The sequence below is a fragment of the Rosa rugosa genome, chromosome 4 (assembly GCF_958449725.1).
Source record: "Rosa rugosa chromosome 4, drRosRugo1.1, whole genome shotgun sequence".
Classification (NCBI taxonomy): Eukaryota; Viridiplantae; Streptophyta; class Magnoliopsida; order Rosales; family Rosaceae; genus Rosa; species Rosa rugosa.
Genome location: NC_084823.1, coordinates 6,232,775 through 6,254,095, shown reverse-complemented (window position 1 = coordinate 6,254,095; position 21,321 = coordinate 6,232,775). Strand labels below are relative to the sequence as shown.

The following is a 21,321-nucleotide window of genomic DNA, read 5'->3' as shown; positions in this document are numbered from 1 at the left end:
TGATCAGACAGTGGAGACGCAGTGTGTGGATCCGAGCCGTGCGTCCGGCTGCTGGCGGAGACCGGAGCCGACCTCGATCACAGGGACAACGTCGGCGGGTTAGCTGCCCTGCACATGGCGGCCAGGTACGTGAGGCCAGGTGTCGTGAAGCTATTGGTGGAGCTGGGGGCGGACCTGGAGGTGGAGGACGACAGAGGACGGAAGCCGTTAGATTTGGCCAAAGAGGTACTGAGCACGACTCCCAAGGGGAACCCGGTTCAGTTTGCGAGGAGGTTGGGGTAGGAGAGCATGATTAGGGAGCTGGAGGGGGCGGTGTTCGAGTACGCGGAGGTGCACCAGTTGTTGGAGAAGAGAGGGAAGGGGGATGCCATCGAATATTTGGTCAAGTGGAAGGACGGTGGAGATAACGAGTGGGTCAACGCGCGGTTTATTGGGGAGGACTTGGTGAGGGACTTTGAGGCAGGGAGAGGTCGAGGGAGAGAGAGAGACCGTGCGGCCAAGAGAGAGGGAGAGAGGGAGGGAGGGAGAGGGGGAGAGAGAGAGAGAGAGAGTATAAAAAAAGGGGAGAAAAATTAAAAAAAATAGAGAAAAAAATAAAAATAATAATAAAAATAGAAAATGAGGGGCATAATAGTCATTTAGGATCATTTTGGACTTGTTATATGAGAATTAGAGAGAATAAGGACTATCCAGTTTAATTTGAAAGGCGAGGGACTAAACTGTTTTTCAGGCAAAAGTTTGAGGAGTAACAAATATTTAATCCTAATTTTGATTACTTATCTAAATCGATCTCATATAAAATGTATAGCTCATTCATTGTTTCTGGCATTATCACTGCTGATCAAAAAGGTCATGGTAATCCAACTTCACCTTCTCTTTTCGTGTTGGATGTTACGTACTGATCATAGAGTATTCCTGAAAGATAATACAAGTAACAGCAACTATTTTGAATGAGAGCTTCAACACCTCAATTGGTGACTGCGGTTGTTGTTAGATTATGATAGCTTCTAATAACAAATTGTTTGGAGTTTAAAGTCAATCTTAACCTCAGTTTTATGGCATGCATGTTCTGGTTGTATGATAGTTAATACATACATACATACAAATGGTATAGCACATGACATGGGATATATGCCTTGGTGGAAGTTGGGTTATACGTACATGCGCTTCATAGATTTAAAACTTTTATACATGCACATTTACTTGCTCTTATAGACACGTGAGATGCGTATCAAATATGTACTGCATATGTGTTGATAGAAGTAGTGATCTCAAACTAACTAGTTAGCTAGCTTCGTATTATAAAGTTGACAAAACTTTTACTTTTTTAGCTTCATCTAATGAAGTATACATGTGTGTGTCGTATAAACAAGAAAAATGTTGAAGACTATTCTATGATTTTAATCAAGCTAGCACTATTTCAATCCGAATGTTCTAACTTCCATCATGGCTAAACAATTGAATTGAACATGAGGCCCTCATTCGATTACTCAATTTGACGCAGTCGAAAGTAACCTGGGTTTACAAGCAATAAACCCTAAAAAGAAAAAAAAGAAAAAACTCTCATTTTATTAAATTTGATATCATAAACTGATCTTAATACATAATGCTATGTTGGTTATATAGGCATCCAAGTCATAATCGTAATCTAACAAGGAATCCTAATGAATTTAAATTAAAAAGGAAACTAAAAACCTAATAACAAAAGAATCCTAAAACAATTTCAAAACTAGCTTAAAATTATTAAATTCCGAATCGGATAATTAAATCGATATATTTTGGCCTAAATCTGTTAGAGCCGTCTTGAAGATCTCGTCGTTCCCATTTTGGAAATGTATCATGCGTCTCAAACGGACATTCTTGCCAAAATTTACTCCAATATGATTCACAATCAAAACTTGACTTTTCGCACGAGAAACCCGAAAAATCCAAAACCAAATCTACTTCAATATTCCAGCGGCTAGTAACCTCATTACGCATGAGTTACCTATTTTCCAATCACTCTTCTTGATTTTATGCCGCTTCTTTATTTTTCTAGTTTTCTGGCTCAACCATGCCCATTCTCGTCTTACATCATTCTCCTCCACTATGAAAGAACTCGCCCTCAAGTTCCTCTTGAATAAAAGATAAGAATAGGTAGACAAGAAACCCAATAAAAAAATTAGACACTTGAACTTGTGAGTCAATGACCTGATCTTTTGCAAATTCTGATGGCACAATCATGAAGCCAACGCCATAGATGAGTCTGTCATATGCACTTTGGCTGTCATAGGCAACCTTAGTAGATTCTTCTTGGCTCTTAAAGTTGCATTCTTGAATGACATCTGGTTCTAAATGGTTTATTTCAGGCTCCAAGACTTCTTCATTATTAATAACAATGTCTACATAAGTAATTTCATCTTTAAACTCTTCTTGGTCATCATGGATGATTTCTTGTGGAGCTTGTTCCATTAGAAATTCTTCTAGCTTTTCTTTAGATAAACTATTAATCTCAACTAGCAAAGAAAACTCTTTGGACTTTAACTTCTTCTCAAAAACCTTAAGAGGGTAATTCTTAGGCAGAAATTTTTCTCTAAGAAGACATTTCATCTTGCACCATGTCCGAACACGCTCTTTTCCTTGTCTCTGACGAGACCTCTGCAATTGATCCCACCAATAAGCAGCATCTTTCTTCAGCTTCCAAGAAACCATCTTATCGTGCTTGTGTTCTGGAACATTTATGATCTCAAAGAATCTATCTACTTCAACCTGCCAATCCAGAAAATCCTCCATGCTCATGTGACCAGAAAAGTAAGGAATATCAACCTTGGTTATGAGATCCTCGGAATCATAATTAATATCACCTCCACCACTACGTGAAACTCTAGCACGTTGTCCTTCCCAGCTTCTGTTACAGTTGTTGTTGTTGTTCCTTCCTTCCAACAACCCACGAAATTCCGCCATCTGAGCGTTCATGGCTGCCATCTGGTGGTAACAGCAGCTGAAGGTTTTGCAGTCTTGGAAGCTTTGACTCTTGCTTCCTCTCTCAATTTTTCATCAGTTTTAATTATATCTGGCAATCTCAATCTCATCTCTATGCTTTCGGGTCCTTCTGTAACAATATATTGGTTAGTTCATGTTAAGCCAAATAGCTACCCTCAAGTGCAAGAGGTACAAGTTATAGAATAGAAGATTAAGTAAGGATGTCGAACCCACGAGGATTGGTAAATCCTTTCCTAGCTAGGGAGAAACCTAAAGGAAAACTAGAAGAATATACAAATGTACAATCACAAACAAAGGCTCACAAGTGAGTACAAGTTCATGGTGAGTATGTGCAAGATGGTGTGTAGAGATTTGATTTGATGTTGGGAATGGTTTCGATTCAAATTCAAACAACATGAGCAAGAAAAGTAAACTAAGCTAATTAAACAAGTTGTTGTCAAATGGATGAGAGTTAGAGCTTAGATTGTCCACCAAAGCCTCCCTTGTATGCATTGATGCTTAAACTACAAGTGATGCAATCCCAAATACCCAATTACCCTCTTTGCATCCGGATAAGATTACAAAGGCTTAAACTCTTTTAATGTTATCAATTCTAACCGGATAAGTCTAGAATTAACTACCTAAGAACAATTCCTATTACCGGATAAGTCTCAATTCATTGTTCCTAGATGCATAAAGCTTTGAGTTTAGATAATCATGCAAGCAAACCAATCCTAGATCTAGGTGATTTTAACTCACAACCTTCATATGCACACATGGTGTGCTTTCATGCTCTTAATGTCTAGAGGTGACTAATCTCAAAACACTAATCATGAGATGACAAATGCATTATACTTGAACTAGTCAAATTCCAATATAAGCATTCACTTCTTGAATTAGCATGTGAAGGTGGTAATGGAAAATTGCATAAAACATAGGATTCACATCAATATCATACAAGATTGGCTAGGGCTTTCAACCCTAGCCCCAACAAATTCACTACTCACTCATAACTAGATAAACAAACTTCAACATTCTAAGATACATCAAGAATAAAGAGTTAAAGAGTAAAGAGTGATTATTGATGATGCCAAAAGTGGTGGTGGAGATGGGTCTCCAAGCTCATGAGGTGGTGGATGTCTCCTTCTCCTTGCTCCAAGCTCTTGATGATGTGGGAACGGTGAAAGTAAGAGTAGCTAGTGATGATTTGTGGTGATGGAGGGTTATGAATGTCACGCCCCTGATTTTTAACACAGTTAAAAATCGATATATAACCCCATAATTATACATGCGTGAACGTTCAGCCATCAATACCAAATACCTGGAAAACTTTTTCCCTTTATACAACATACATATTGATGCCCTGAACCCACTATGTCAATATTGACCCGCCCACAGAGTCATATATTACATAAGCTTACGAATTAAATTGTCCACAACAAGATAAGACGCAAAAGCTCCTCAGAGTATACTACATAGCGGAAGTCATAACATTGGCAAGGCCAATCAATTTTTGCTTCCTACCTGTTCTGTTGCCAACAAGCTACCTCGGCTTCAGCCCCGATTATCCTACCCTGCAGGATTAACCCCTACACCGTTGGAATGGTGCACCGGGTTGTCACACAACAAACCCGGTAAGCTTTTGCAAGCCCGTATGAGTAACTCGAAACAACTCACACCAAATCACAACCACAACCACACTTAAAAAAATCAAATTAAGTAAAATCAATAATCCCTGCATTGAAACTTAGTTCAGGAGATCACATCAAAACAACAATCCAAAAAGCAGTAATCCCTGCATATAACTTAGTTCAGGAGATTACATTAAAACAATTGATTCAAAAAGCAATAATCCCTGCATATAACTTAGTTCAGGAGATTACATTAAAACAATTGATAAAATCATAGTAATCCCTGCATATAACTTAGTTCAGGAGATTACATTAAAACAAACAATCTCAGTTTAAACATTATTCTCAAAACAACTCACACTTGAATTCTATCAAAATAACATAGAAAGCAACTCACACCTTGATTTCTATCAATCGTACCATGACGTACCATAGAAAGCAACTCACACTTGAATTCTATCAAAAATAACATAGAAAGCAACTCACACCTTGATTTCTATCAATCGTACCATAACGTACCATAGAAAGCAACTCACACTTGAATTCTATCAAAATAACATAGAAAGCAACTCACACCTTGATTTCTATCAATCGTACCATAACGTACCAAAACGTACCAATTCGTACCAAGTCGTTAATAAGGAAAACAACTTACACCTTGTCCCCTTAAAAACCGTTAATAAGGAAGCAACTCACACTTTAATCCCTAAAAACACGTAATGTCATGAGTTATCAATAACCAATTCCCGTTACCCCATGAATTACCTAGATGGCAGACAGACTAGAGCTCTAACTGAACGTAACCACTCGTCCGGCCAAAGACGTGATTACCTGATATTCTGCCCAAGGTCATAGACCTTCGATCCTCGGGCCGCACTGTCCCTTGGAGCAAATCATTAAAACAGTCGCACAAGACTCAAAAGCATTACACATATCTTACACTTTTCAAAACAATCGAAATCGACATTTCCAAAATCATTGTTTTCCGAAAAGCCACAAAACAATAAAAAGCATCATTTCATGCATATTGTTTTCATACACAAATCTCAACGCTTTTCAAAACAAATCGAATCAACAATTCCAAGTCATCTGTTTTCCAAAAGCCACAACCCAAAACAATAAAACGCATCATTCATGCCTATTGTTTTCATAAATCCACAACCCACTAAAACATATAATTTGCAGTTAAATCAATAACTCACAAAACGATAAGTTGTTCCGTTCCAAAATGAACCTTGTGAGATTACTCACCTCGAAACTCCCGCTGCGTCTTCTATACAGAACCGAACCAAAACTATCACCAACAACTCGTCCAATTCACCTTTAGAAGCACCTAATCACCAATGACCTCAAATCAGTAACGATTCACAAACGATTTAAGTCCGAAACCTCTGTTTTGAACTAAAATCCCCAAAGTGGTGCCAATCGAGGCAAAACAACATCCGAGACCTCCCAAGGTCACCGGAACACTTCCATGATCGATGTGTCCAAACCACAAGTCGATCGGATACTCAAATCCTCACGGATCGAATAAATTTATCGATATGAAACGATAAAAATCATAACAAATTCATTCGAACTCCAAAACTTGCATATTATATATCGAAACGCTCGTATCAACGAGTAGAAGACATATAATACCAGAAACTGTCTCATACATGGCCGGAACACCGCCGGAACGCCGCCACAGACGGAGGCGCACCGCCGCCGACCAAAACTCAATATTTCACAAAACTCCCAACATCAAAAAGCTTCATCTAAGCATGCTTGTGCCAACACATAACTAGCTCGAAGTCAGAAAACAACCATAAGGGATCGAAAACTACCTCACAAGCCGTGAACAGTAAACCCAACTGAGTTGATCGAAGTTTCACGTGAATCGATCCAAACAAACACCAAGGATCGATCGGCGAGGCTGCTCTGAGCTCAACCAAGAAAACTCGAAGCCTTTCCGACGTCGGAATAGGGATTTCCGGTCGGGTCCGAAAACTCCAATCTGCACCGCCTTCTATCGCCGTCACCACCGAGAATCGGCGCTAGAGAACACCACAGGGAGGAGCGCACGGAGGAGGCGAACTGATCTGGAAAGTCTCGTCGCCGGAGATGGCCGGAGCTCGCCGGAAAAGTCGGGTCGGATCGACCGGGTCCGGGTCGGGTCAGTCGAAGATTTTCGTTTCTGAAGGCGCGGACGAGAGAGAAGAGAGAGAGGAAAATTATTTCCGGAAATGGAAATGAGGAAAATGAAATAAAATTCTGATTTTCCATATTTATACTAAAACGGAAACTTCTTCCGATAGCCATAACTTCCTCATACGAACTCCGATTGACGCGTTCCACATGTCCACGAACTCGTATCGACGCGCTCTACAACTTTCGTGAAGGAAGTTTTCGGAGAATCCCAACGTATCAAAAGTCAACCTTAGCAACCCCCCCTAAAGTCATACTTTTCGAATAATTATTCGCCCGAAACACTTCCGCTCCATCCACGAGCCACGAAACCGTCCAATAACCACAATCTAAATTCCGGAAAATCCTCGAAAAATAAATACGAATTTCCGGGGCATCACATTCCACCCCCCTTAAAGAAATTTCGTCCCGAAATTTAAACGTACAAAACCAACAAGTACGAATAACTCATTCCAAGCCTCCATAGGGTATTGAACTAGTCAATTATCCCCGATCAAAGTTCACGAAACCGTCCATACAAAAACAATCCAAACACTAACCATGATCTCCACATCTTTTGTTTCAACAACACTACGATCAACCACACTGGACTCATCGTAAACTTCATCATCGGCATAAACAAAATAAAATATGCCGCACCACATAACATCTTGGAGATAAAGCTGACCTAAACATCGACTCTCCACACCCCAAGGTACAACATGCATCTCGCTCAACAATCGATATAGGTACCTTACCTAATATCGCAATTCAAATGCACCATACCATCCCACTTGGAGATAATCCAAACATCTCACCTGTTTCAATCACAAACCAATGCAACAACAATTCTGCACAACTACAGCACTATGCACAACCACCTAAGAGTCCAAAGTCCTGTCCTCACAATATCTGCATCGATATATCATCTATTGCAACACTCTCATTGCTAAATTTAAAATGACATTTCATTTCAAATCAATCGATAAACTCTAGGTCTTGCCATAGTCAACTATTTGCGAAATCACAATAAGCATTCCAACCATCTCCAAACACAACAAAATGAGATTCAGCCTCAGCCGAACTACTCATCAATTGTCACATAGTATTGCACATACAAACAAAGTTGTAAAAGACTTCTCTATTACAACAATGAAAAATGCATCATGCAACCTACCACATAAAACAGTACTTTACAAAAGGAAGCCACACACAAAAGTCTAACTATAGACATCAGGCAAAGCCTGTCACAGCACACAAAGGAATTAGGTTCTCCACTATCACACTTCGCCTTAGCAAGAAAAGTCTTAAGGCCGATAAGACACCTCCATTCCCTACACTTTGCTAAAATTAGCATCCAAAGGCTACTGTCCCCGCTAATTTCCCTGTCTCCTACCCTGCTGCTGGGTACAATCCCTTGAGAAATGCCCTGTCTGGCCACAAGTAAAACATGCCAAGTTCTTCGGTTTCGTACAAACCCTAGCAGTATGGCCAACCTCCTTACAGTTGTAACATCTCAGAGGTGCTTCTTGCCCAACAGGTGCAGCCGCTTCCCTAACAGGTGCAGCCCTAGCAGGTACAGCCCTAGCAGGTGCAGCCGCTTCCCTAGCTGGCGCCTGCTGATGAGTCCTGCGTCTCTTCCAGAACCCACCCTGAGCATCTGTCCCTTCACTGCCCTCAGCGGTTGCCTTTCCCTTCCTTCGGGAGTCCCTCTCAGCTGACTCCTGCTCCTGGAAAATCAGGTTTTCCTGCTCAATGGCCATAGCCTTAGCGAAAATGAGCTCCATCGTCTTCAGTTCCAAAACAGCGACATCACGCCGGATCGAAGCATTCAGTCCCCACTGAAACTTCATGGCTAAGCTCTCAGCATCCATTTGCCTCACAAAGCGATACAACCTTGAGAACTCAGCCTCATAATCCCTCACACTCTTAGTCCCTTGGACTAACGAGACAAATTCCCTTTCCAACTGCTCCCTCACTGAAGGCGGAAAGTACTTCTTCCTGAACAGTTCCACAAACTCATTCCAGGTCATGGTGGACACATCCATAACCCTCTGTGTGCCGCTCCACCACACCCGTGCATCGCCTTGGAGCATAAATGTGGCAATCTTCCTCTTCTCAACGTCGTCACAGACGACCATCTCGAAGTAGGTCCTCATGTTCTCGATCCATTGATCTGCCAACATGTGATCCGTTCCTCCCTGGAATGGAACTCCTCCCAACCTCGAAATCTCCTTTGCCAACTTCGACAAACGAGTGGGATCAGCAGCATTCACAACCTCCACAACAGGTGGAACAGGCAGCTCAACATTCGATGCCTCAATATCATTCTCAAACATCTCCTCAACAGGAGGAGGAATCCTGCCTCTACCTCGGGCTCTACCCCTGCCTCTGGGTCTACCTCGACCCCTAGCTCTGCCTCCTTGTGAATCCATCACCTAAAGAGCATAGCAACACGTCGTTAACACCTATATAACTCTCAACACAAGCACAAGTCAATGCTAAAAAAAAGCAACCACGACATGACGTCAGAGGATACAATTTTCACTCCCTACGTCAATCCCGAGTTAAATCTAAAGGTGCTCATTCCTCAAAAGACTATAACTCCTAGAAGCTACCTTAAGCTCCTACACTTACTCACTGAGCCAACACTACCCTGAAGACTCACATTCCAACGCCAACTGCATACCCAATGACTATATCAATACCGAAGAGCATCGGATGGGGATCCGCTGCAGACGGGCCATCACTCGAGAAGTATTGATTGTCACCAAATATGCACCTTACGCTCTGATACCAATCTGTCACGCCCCTGATTTTTAACACAGTTAAAAATCGATATATAACCCCATAATTATACATGCGTGAACGTTCAGCCATCAATACCAAATACCTGGAAAACTTTTTCCCTTTATACAACATACATATTGATGCCCTGAACCCACTATGTCAATATTGACCCGCCCACAGAGTCATATATTACATAAGCTTACGAATTAAATTGTCCACAACAAGATAAGACGCAAAAGCTCCTCAGAGTATACTACATAGCGGAAGTCATAACATTGGCAAGGCCAATCAATTTTTGCTTCCTACCTGTTCTGTTGCCAACAAGCTACCTCGGCTTCAGCCCCGATTATCCTACCCTGCAGGATTAACCCCTACACCGTTGGAATGGTGCACCGGGTTGTCACACAACAAACCCGGTAAGCTTTTGCAAGCCCGTATGAGTAACTCGAAACAACTCACACCAAATCACAACCACAACCACACTTAAAAAAATCAAATTAAGTAAAATCAATAATCCCTGCATTGAAACTTAGTTCAGGAGATCACATCAAAACAACAATCCAAAAAGCAGTAATCCCTGCATATAACTTAGTTCAGGAGATTACATTAAAACAATTGATTCAAAAAGCAATAATCCCTGCATATAACTTAGTTCAGGAGATTACATTAAAACAATTGATAAAATCATAGTAATCCCTGCATATAACTTAGTTCAGGAGATTACATTAAAACAAACAATCTCAGTTTAAACATTATTCTCAAAACAACTCACACTTGAATTCTATCAAAATAACATAGAAAGCAACTCACACCTTGATTTCTATCAATCGTACCATGACGTACCATAGAAAGCAACTCACACTTGAATTCTATCAAAAATAACATAGAAAGCAACTCACACCTTGATTTCTATCAATCGTACCATAACGTACCATAGAAAGCAACTCACACTTGAATTCTATCAAAATAACATAGAAAGCAACTCACACCTTGATTTCTATCAATCGTACCATAACGTACCAAAACGTACCAATTCGTACCAAGTCGTTAATAAGGAAAACAACTTACACCTTGTCCCCTTAAAAACCGTTAATAAGGAAGCAACTCACACTTTAATCCCTAAAAACACGTAATGTCATGAGTTATCAATAACCAATTCCCGTTACCCCATGAATTACCTAGATGGCAGACAGACTAGAGCTCTAACTGAACGTAACCACTCGTCCGGCCAAAGACGTGATTACCTGATATTCTGCCCAAGGTCATAGACCTTCGATCCTCGGGCCGCACTGTCCCTTGGAGCAAATCATTAAAACAGTCGCACAAGACTCAAAAGCATTACACATATCTTACACTTTTCAAAACAATCGAAATCGACATTTCCAAAATCATTGTTTTCCGAAAAGCCACAAAACAATAAAAAGCATCATTTCATGCATATTGTTTTCATACACAAATCTCAACGCTTTTCAAAACAAATCGAATCAACAATTCCAAGTCATCTGTTTTCCAAAAGCCACAACCCAAAACAATAAAACGCATCATTCATGCCTATTGTTTTCATAAATCCACAACCCACTAAAACATATAATTTGCAGTTAAATCAATAACTCACAAAACGATAAGTTGTTCCGTTCCAAAATGAACCTTGTGAGATTACTCACCTCGAAACTCCCGCTGCGTCTTCTATACAGAACCGAACCAAAACTATCACCAACAACTCGTCCAATTCACCTTTAGAAGCACCTAATCACCAATGACCTCAAATCAGTAACGATTCACAAACGATTTAAGTCCGAAACCTCTGTTTTGAACTAAAATCCCCAAAGTGGTGCCAATCGAGGCAAAACAACATCCGAGACCTCCCAAGGTCACCGGAACACTTCCATGATCGATGTGTCCAAACCACAAGTCGATCGGATACTCAAATCCTCACGGATCGAATAAATTTATCGATATGAAACGATAAAAATCATAACAAATTCATTCGAACTCCAAAACTTGCATATTATATATCGAAACGCTCGTATCAACGAGTAGAAGACATATAATACCAGAAACTGTCTCATACATGGCCGGAACACCGCCGGAACGCCGCCACAGACGGAGGCGCACCGCCGCCGACCAAAACTCAATATTTCACAAAACTCCCAACATCAAAAAGCTTCATCTAAGCATGCTTGTGCCAACACATAACTAGCTCGAAGTCAGAAAACAACCATAAGGGATCGAAAACTACCTCACAAGCCGTGAACAGTAAACCCAACTGAGTTGATCGAAGTTTCACGTGAATCGATCCAAACAAACACCAAGGATCGATCGGCGAGGCTGCTCTGAGCTCAACCAAGAAAACTCGAAGCCTTTCCGACGTCGGAATAGGGATTTCCGGTCGGGTCCGAAAACTCCAATCTGCACCGCCTTCTATCGCCGTCACCACCGAGAATCGGCGCTAGAGAACACCACAGGGAGGAGCGCACGGAGGAGGCGAACTGATCTGGAAAGTCTCGTCGCCGGAGATGGCCGGAGCTCGCCGGAAAAGTCGGGTCGGATCGACCGGGTCCGGGTCGGGTCAGTCGAAGATTTTCGTTTCTGAAGGCGCGGACGAGAGAGAAGAGAGAGAGGAAAATTATTTCCGGAAATGGAAATGAGGAAAATGAAATAAAATTCTGATTTTCCATATTTATACTAAAACGGAAACTTCTTCCGATAGCCATAACTTCCTCATACGAACTCCGATTGACGCGTTCCACATGTCCACGAACTCGTATCGACGCGCTCTACAACTTTCGTGAAGGAAGTTTTCGGAGAATCCCAACGTATCAAAAGTCAACCTTAGCAACCCCCCCTAAAGTCATACTTTTCGAATAATTATTCGCCCGAAACACTTCCGCTCCATCCACGAGCCACGAAACCGTCCAATAACCACAATCTAAATTCCGGAAAATCCTCGAAAAATAAATACTAATTTCCGGGGCATCACAATGAAAGTGTTGAGAAGATGAGTGTCGTGGTGGAAAAATGGAGGTTTTCTCCTGCTGCCAAAAATGGTGGCCTTCCTTGAGAGATAATGAGAGAGAGAATCCAGATTCCTTCCAGCCCCCTTCCGTGAGTGAGAGAGAGAGATTGCAGCTGGATGGAGTTGAGTGAGTGGACTCCCTCAATTCAGCCATCCATGTTCCCCTTGGTGTCAAAGTGTGCAAAAGTTGTCTACCACCTTGTCTCCCCACAAAGCTCCAAAGTGTGCAAGAGACAAAAGCACAATGTGTAGGGAAAATATCTGAATTTCAAGTGAGAGATTCACGCAACTATGCTCCTCCATTGCTGGAGAAATGATCCTCCATGAGTGGCGGCTCGAGGAAAAGTTCACCGGAAAAGTCGCCGGAAATGCCGATTTGTAATTTTCTTCCAATCTCCGTGTCTTCTTTTCCTTGCTTCAAATCTCCGCATTTCAAGCCTCAAATAGTCATTTTATTATTAAAGCATGGATTCCTACAAATAAAAGGAAATGGATTAAAAAAGAGTAAAATAGCCTGCAAGACAAATCAATTTCTAAGTTATGGGGCACAATTGCATAAGTAATTTATGACTCAACAAATACCCCCAAACTTAAACATTGCTTGTCCTCAAGTAAACTAACCCAAATCCGACACTACAACAACTACCTAATCCTTCCAACAATTTCCTCAAAGAACACAACATAGATAGGGCATGGAAATCAAGTTAAGTCTTGAAGCTTCATGGATCATGGATCAAATGCTTGCGTTTTGAAATGTGTAGCATGTCTTCAATTTGTCATTTCAACATACCGAAATTGAGAATGCATGTCAAACCATGTTAACCATAAACTCACAAGATATTCACTCTGTTTTTCACACAAGTGTTTATGAGTTATCTATTCTACACTCAAAACAATCTCATGCAATACCGCCATATGCTTGCTCTTTAATCTTATCTCCACTTATCAACAAAATCACACCTTGGATGAAAAAGGACTTTTATTGGATGTAATGAGGCTTAGGGGTGAGGGGTTAAAGAAATGAAATGGATTGGAATAACAATTTTCAAGCAACTTAATAAGCAACAATCCTTTTGAGATTAAGAACTTAAAAATTAAAGATGCTCAATTTTCACTTTCTCACCACTCCCCCAAACTTGAACAAAAACTAATTATTGAATTGAAATAACATTCTTTTGAGATTTTCTTTTGTTTCACTTCTTTTTTTTTTTTTTTTTTTTTTTTAACTAATAAAAAGTAAAATTGCAAAACAAAGAACACCCCCAAACTTATTCTTTTCCGAGTACCCCCAAACTTGTTTCTTTTAGCATCATAACACAAACAATCTCGTATTGCTCATTAAGAAAACTTGAAAGGGTAAGGCAAGTGTTTAAGTTAAGGGTAAACATTTATGGTGTGAAGAATTGAAAGGCTAATTACACAAAGGCTCAAAATGGCAATCTAAGGATATTCAATCTTTTGGGACATACTCATTTGGCCATGGTGGATTCCTAGTTGCCTAAATCATTTCCAAGATGTAACATTGAGACAAAGAGTTTCGAAAGATATGAAGCAAGTTCTAGAGATGCAAAGCAAATGAGATGTTCACTCATGAAGAAATCAGTGCTTATAAGGCATGTATGCACTCCAATTAAGCTCAAATCTCACTATATGGCATGTAATGGCTCCCACAAGTCTCACTATGCTTCTCTAGCTCAATATATTGACATGACAAATATGGATATAAATGAAAGCAAACACTTGATCCATAATGATTTATTTTGAAAAATAAAGCTCATAAGACCCAAACATGCTTTCTAGCCCACATTTATATTAAGCTCAAGTTCATCATTGGTGTTGGAAGGAACCTAAAAGAAACACACACAAAACTAGAAAAGAAAAGACTTTTTTTTTTTTAATTAATTTTTTTTTTTTAATTAATTTTTTTTTTAATTAATTTTTTTTTTTAATTAATTTTTTTTTTTTTTTATTTTTTATTTTTTATCTTAAGCTGACGCAATGTTTCTGCCTCTATTCCTGTACTATACGTATGCATACCGTACATACCGAAGCATATACAAAACCAAAAACTTTGTAGGAGGCAAGATTCGAACTCCAGACCCCAAACACAAGGGTTTTGCTTCCAACCACTGAAGCAAGAGCTGCTCTCATTAATATATGTACACATGTTATATTTATTATCTCATAAGCGAACATAATAAAAATAAACGAGAGGCAAGGTTCGAACCTCTGACCTCTTGTACAAGAGCCTTGCTCTTCAACCACTAGAGCACCAGCTGCTCTCATTACTATCCATGCAACTCCTTTTATTTATTCTATCATAAGCGATAGAATAAAAACAAACTGTCTGTACACTCCACGTGCCACGACACGTCTCTTCCGTGATTTACGGAAGTCAAATTTACTTTCGGCTAAAGCTGTCTGCCACAGCGCCTCGAGATTCTCTCAGTCCCCTCACACGCTCTCCACGCGCCAACAGCTTTTCCGTGTTTTCAGGCGACTTTAATCCAACGCGTAGAATGAATCTCAGAGATCGTCCATCCAACGGTGGAGATCTGCTCACCTTGTTCTATAAATAGGTGCATCCTGGAGAAAAACTGTTCACACCAAAGAAAAGAAATTTTCCCCAGCCATTCTCTCTCAAACTCTTCAGCCTTCCTCTCGAAACTCAAATCCTTTCTTCATCAATTTCAATCCTTCTCCTCCCGATCTTCTCTTCCATCTGGTAGCTTCAATCTCTTCTTTTCTCTGAACTTTCAGATCTCCAACACCCCTTCATCGACCTTAATCCTTCTAAGGTCAATCTCCCACAAACACTCAACAACTTTGTTCTTAAATTTACACTTCCTCTCAACTCATCACCATGGAACCACGAACTCTGCAACTAATGGAGCTACCAACCCAGCAACAAATCGAGGATGTAGGAAACAACCAAGCAGCCGGGAGTAGTGCCAACACGGATTTCTGGCGAAGCCGTACTAGGTGGATTCCTACTCCAGATCAAATAAGAATCCTCAAGGATCTTTACTACGACAAGGGAGTTAAGTGCCCAACTACAGAGCACATTCACGAGATCTGTCTCCAGCTGAACCAGTATGGACAGGTTGAGGGCAAGAACATTTATTTTTGGTTCCAGAACGTCAGGGCTCGAGAGAAGCAGATGAAGAGGTGTAATCAGGCTGCTCAAGTGCCCATGGGAACTAGTTCTCCTGGTACTGGTGGATCCATTGATCTCAATTTTGGGTCCACTGGTTCTACTGGTGCTGGTGGATCCATCGACATCAATTTTGGGCCAGCTGGTGGATCCATTGACATCAATTTTTTGTCCACTAGTTCTACTGGTGCTGGTGGATCCATTGATCTCTATTTTGGGCCAGGCAGTGTTGACCCGTATTTCTCCTCACCCTTCACTACTAGTACTAGTACTACTTTCTTTGGCAGGAATGAAGAACAAACTTCCATGGAACAACGAGGAGAAGATCACCAGGAGATTGAAACTCTTCCTTTGTTCCCAGTGCACGGTGAGGACGTCCTTGGAGACCCGAAGACTACTTCCGAGGGAGGTAGCGCATATGGCTACTATTCCAGTGGCTCGGGCGGTTACAACGGTGGCTCTCACGTTTCTCTTGAGCTCAGCCTCAATCCTTCCGGAGCTGCTGACTTGGCTTAGTATAGCGTAGTCCCTTTTTTTTTTTTTTTTTTTTTTTTTTTTTTTGTAAAATAACTGAATCAATAAGACTGTATGTAAGTAGTCTCTCTTTTTTTTTTTCTTTTTTTTTTTTTTTGTAAAACTGAATGAATGTTTTTTTTTTTTTAATTTATTTATTTAATCATAAAACAATAACACACAATTTTTTTTTTTTTTGTAAAACTGAATGAATGTTTTTTTTTTTAATTAATTTATTTAATCATAAAACAATAACACACAATCCCCCCACACTTGAACTTAACATTGTCCTCAATGTTACAAAGTATTTTCTTGAAAGCAATTTCAATGAAAAGTCCAAGTATGAAAGAAAAACACAAGTTATTTATAAAACAAAAAGAAACAAGTAAATAATCACAAATTGAAATTAGAGACAAGAGTAAATAATGACAAGAGTAAGTTAGAGATTTCTCCCCCTTGAAGTCCATGAATTCCAAGCAAGACACCAACATATAACCAACAAGGCAAGGGCCTTGCAGTCCAACTCCAATAGTGCCAAACATCGTCATTGAGCAAGAAATTCTCCATCAAAAATCAACATCAAACCCAACATTAGTCAAACAACAAAGTGAAGAAGAAAACAAAAGTACCAACATGCTTCAAGAATATGATCGTGAATGAACAAATGCTTAGCCATAAAATGTTGCAAAAATGGCTAAAAGCAATATGAAGCTATAACTAAAATGAAGTCCCCCCCCTAAAACATTAGGGGTTACAAAATAAAACAGAGAAATAAAAAGTGTACTAAACACAACTAACAATCAATGACTAAAAGAACTAAACAAACAACAAACAAAGTCTTCAAGCATCCTCCCCATCATCGTCATTGCCATTCTCATCATCATCAACATCCATGTCGCCAGAAGGTGGTACAAAGGAGGGACCCATAGGAGCCGGTGGAGCTCCCATCAAATCAAGCCGAGCCATGATAGTACCAATTCCTCTCATTATTTCCTCATTTTGACGGATTTGAAGGCGTGCCAATAATCTAGCATCCCGACCTTTCAAAGTTGAAATGTCAAAGGAACTCAAAGAAAAGCTAGTGGGAATGCTAGATGGAGTGGGAATGGAGGAAGAAGATGGGGTACCATGTCTAGCATTGGTAATTTGGGCCTCACTCCTAAGAATGGCTTCATCATCTAATAGAGAATAAGCCTTGAGCCACTTATCATCACGTGACATTTGTGGAACCTTTTTGGTCTTACAAATGCGTGAGATGAGACAAGGAAAGACTAATTGGCTCCTAGGCGAACCATAAGCACACGAAATGATGGCCTCATAGATAATAAGGGCAAATGGGATAGGAATCTCATTCGCTACCATAAGAACAAGAATGTTGCCACCAACCGTAGGGATCTCGGACTTTTGGGTGTGAGGACTAATATTTCTCCTAACAAATTGCCAAAAGGTTCGATAAGGTTGAGGAAAATCACCTTGATGAACTTTTTGGCCAACTCTACTCTTATATGCATCTTTACTCTCTAGCACATGCTCCGCAAGATAAGGTAGTGTTAACTCATTGTATTTGTCCTCAAATTTTTCTATTGCATCCTCCGAAATATGTGGCAAATCAAGAAAATCTTGAATGAATGCCGGACTGAGTGTGATTTGCTTCTTTCGAATCTTAACCACAACTTCCTTAATAGTAGGCTTAGCCGGAGGAAAACCCCTATAGAAGTCTCTAACACAACTTTCATCAAATGCATCATTTTTGGAAGCTAAGTTGGTCAACCCTCTAGATGAAAAATAAGCCCTAAGAGTGACAAGAGGAGGATAGGAGGTGGCTCTAACCAAGTCAACATTCCGTTCAGAATGAATTTTCCTCACGGGGCCGGAAGAGGATTCTTCCCTAGGCCTCTTGCTCGCTTCGGTTTGACGTCTTGACATCTTGGCTAGATGAGCGATGATGAGTATGATACCTAAAAACAAGAACAATTACACACAAACATTTTTAGAAAGCAACCTTCGAACAAGAGAACAACTCAAGTAACTATGACTATTGCTAACACAAAATTCACTATGGGTTACCAAATTCCTAACCACCACCATCAAATTCATCATGAAATTAAAGCAAATTGAGGTAAGAATCCAACAATCACATAAACAAATGGCAAGGAAACAATGGTAAAGTTAGGATTTAAAGAATCATGGCAATCATCACAATATCAAAATTCTTGAAGCTCATTGACTAGATTCCATTAACCCATAACTAAACAATCAAGAAACAAGAAACTAAAAGCAAAAACAACAACAATCAAAGCAAAAGAAAATCTGGAAATCTAGGATTCTAGAAAATCTGGAAATTTAGCTATGGTGCCCAACATCTAAATCATCAAGATTCAACAAAAGAACACCAAATTCCATCAATCCATAACTCTAACAACCTAGAATTAACCTACAATATGAACAAAATCGGAATGTACACCTTCAACACACAAGAAGTTCAAAGTTAAGAGATAGAGTTTTACCTCTTGGAGAAAGCTCAAAAGCTTCACCAAAGACTCAAGAACACCTAGAAATCTAGAGAGAAACCCGAAAATCCCACAAAAACCCAAGTTTTTGGCTTGAAGTTGAGTGAAAGATGAAGGAGAGTGGAGGAGGAAGATGATGAACAGTAAATCGTAAAGAGAGGGTCGAACTGGTTAGAAAGAAATAAGAAAGAAAGCAGGAAGAAAGAGAGAAGAAGAGAAGATGGTCCGAATTTTTTTTTTTTTTTTTTTTTTTTTTTAAGGTGAAGGCTTGAGATCGATCGTTCCAATTGGACGATCGATCGTTTTGAAATTGTGAACTCTCTGCCTCTTTCAGCGATCGATCGCACCAAATGGTGAGATCGATCGTTTATTCAATTTTTTTTTTTTTTTTTTTTAGAAACACTCACCAAATTTAAATTTTTAACACAATAAACAACTAAATAGACATGAAAATGAAATATGCAAGTAAAGGATTAAGAGAAACTCCCCCTTGAAGACCACGGTTTCCATTATAAACACCTCCAATCACCAAGCAAACAATACCGAAGTCTTGCCACCAAGCTTGTCATCTTTGGTGTTATTCCAAGAGTTTTCTTTCTCCTTCGTCTTGCATCAAGAGCATGGCTACCTCCAAGTAGGGCTTTGCTTTAAGGACATCTTGCCGGTCCGTTGACTCTCCAAATCAATGAAGAGGAACAAGAGGAGCATCCATGAAGTACATGACCTCCTCTTCAACTCCCAAGCTACCAAGCAAGTAAGGCTTCAATCGGTGGCCATTAACCTTGAATGTGCTCTCATTACTTGGGTTCTTGATCTCAATGGCACCATGGGGAAAGACTTTCACAACTTCAAAAGGGTCATACCACCTTGATCTAAGTTTTCCGGGAAAGAGTTTGAGCCTTGAGTTATAGAGAAGAACAAGTTGCCCTTCCTCAAATGTCTTCTTGATCAACTTCTTGTCATGATAGGCCTTGGTTCTCTCCTTGTATAGCTTGGCATTCTCATATGCCTCCATTCTAATTTCGTCAAGCTCACATAGATCAAGTTTCCTCTTCTCTCCCGCCTTAGCAAGATCAAAATTGAACTTCTTGATAGCCCAATATGCTTTATGCTCCAATTCCACAGGCAAATGACATGCTTTTCCATAAACTAACCGATAAGGTGACATGCCAAGTGGAGTCTTGTAGGCGGTCCGATATGCCCAAAGAGCATCTCCAAGTTTGGTGCTCCAATCTTTCCTTGTGATCCCCACAATCTTCTCTAGAATGCTCTTGATTTCTCGGTTTGAGATTTCAACTTGACCACTTGTTTGGGGATGGTAGGGAGTGCCAACCTTGTGCTTGATGTCATACTTCTTGCATAGAGCTTCAAAATGCTTGTTGAGAAAGTGGGATCCTCCGTCACTTATGATGGCTCTTGGAGTGCCATACCTTTGAAAAATGTTCTCTTTGAGGAACTTGAGCACAACATTGTGATCATTCTTGGCACTTGCAATTGCTTCTACCCACTTAGAAACATAGTCAACTCCAACAAGGATGAATTGGTTGCCATAAGAGCTTGGGAATGGTCCCATGAAGTCAATACCCCAACAATCAAAAATTTCTACTTCCATGATGTTGGTGAGGGGCATTTGATTCCTTGAAGCAATGTTACCACTTCTTTGGCATCTATCACAAGCACTAACATAGGCATGTGCATCTTTGAAAAGAGTAGGCCAATAAAAACCGCAACTTAGTACCTTGAATGCCGTCTTCTTCCCTCCAAAATGACCTCCACAAGCAAGTGTATGGCAATGAGAAAGGATACTAGGAACCTCCTCTTGAGCTATGCATCTTCTCAACATTTGATCCTTGCCAAACTTGAACAAATATGGGTCATCCCACAAATAATGGCGTGCTTCCTTGAGGAATCGCTTCCTTCCTTGATAATCAAGCTCACTTGGAATGTACTTCCCTTCACTTGCATGGTAGTTCACCAAATTAGCAAACCATGGGAGCTCTTTGACATTGATATTGAACAATTGCTCATCCGGAAAAGTGTCCTTCAAAGGAATGGAGGAGTCATCACCTCCTTCAACCAATCTTGACAAATGATCCGCCACTTGGTTTTCTTTTCCCGGTTTGTCTTTGATCTCAATATCAAACTCTTGCAACAACAAAATCCATCTTATCAATCTTGGCTTAGCCTCTTTTTTTTGACAAAAGATACTTCAAGGCACTATGATCCGTGTGCACAACAACTTTGGTACCAAGCAAATAGCTTCTAAACTTTTCAAGAGCAAAGATAATTGCAAGAAGTTCTTTCTCCGTTGTGGTGTAGTTAATTTGTGCATCATTCAAGGTACGACTAGCATAGTAAATAGCACGAAGTACCTTTTCCTTCTTTTGAGCCAAAACCGCTCCCATAGCATAATCCGAAGCATCACACATTAACTCAAAAGGAAGAGACCAATCCGGTGCAATCATGATAGGAGCTTGAGTGAGCATCACCTTGATTGTCTCAAATGCTTTCAAACAATGTTCATCAAACACAAAAGGAGCTTCTTTGGCTAGCAAATCACAAAGGGCTTAGAGATCTTGG

General features: G+C 40.2%; 1 protein-coding gene and 2 long non-coding RNA genes across 3 annotated transcripts; all 3 read right to left on the bottom strand.

Moving 5' to 3' along the window:
- Positions 1–4,480: 4,480 nt before the first annotated feature.
- LOC133742492 (uncharacterized) lies at positions 4,481–7,039 on the bottom strand. Its single transcript, XR_009862603.1, has 3 exons — positions 6,419–7,039; positions 5,844–5,925; positions 4,481–4,550 (listed from the first exon to the last, which is right to left on the bottom strand). It is a non-coding gene; the product is annotated as an uncharacterized LOC133742492 (long non-coding RNA).
- A 2,810-nt stretch (positions 7,040–9,849) lies between these two features.
- On the bottom strand, positions 9,850–12,378 carry LOC133742520 (uncharacterized). Its single transcript, XR_009862610.1, has 3 exons — positions 11,788–12,378; positions 11,213–11,294; positions 9,850–9,919 (listed from the first exon to the last, which is right to left on the bottom strand). It is a non-coding gene; the product is annotated as an uncharacterized LOC133742520 (long non-coding RNA).
- A 4,461-nt stretch (positions 12,379–16,839) lies between these two features.
- On the bottom strand, positions 16,840–19,130 carry LOC133706900 (uncharacterized). Its single transcript, XM_062132444.1, has 2 exons — positions 18,739–19,130; positions 16,840–18,189 (listed from the first exon to the last, which is right to left on the bottom strand). The coding sequence occupies exon 2, from the start codon at positions 18,155–18,157 to the stop codon at positions 17,072–17,074; it is 1,086 nt and encodes a 361-aa protein (XP_061988428.1). The 5' UTR covers positions 18,158–18,189; positions 18,739–19,130; the 3' UTR covers positions 16,840–17,071.
- Between the last annotated feature and the right edge of the window lie 2,191 nt (positions 19,131–21,321).

Excerpts from the sequence above, each read along its gene's own strand:
- LOC133706900 (XM_062132444.1), bottom strand. The coding sequence starts at position 18,157 with ATGTCAAGACGTCAAACCGAAGCGAGCAAGAGGCCTAGGGAAGAATCC.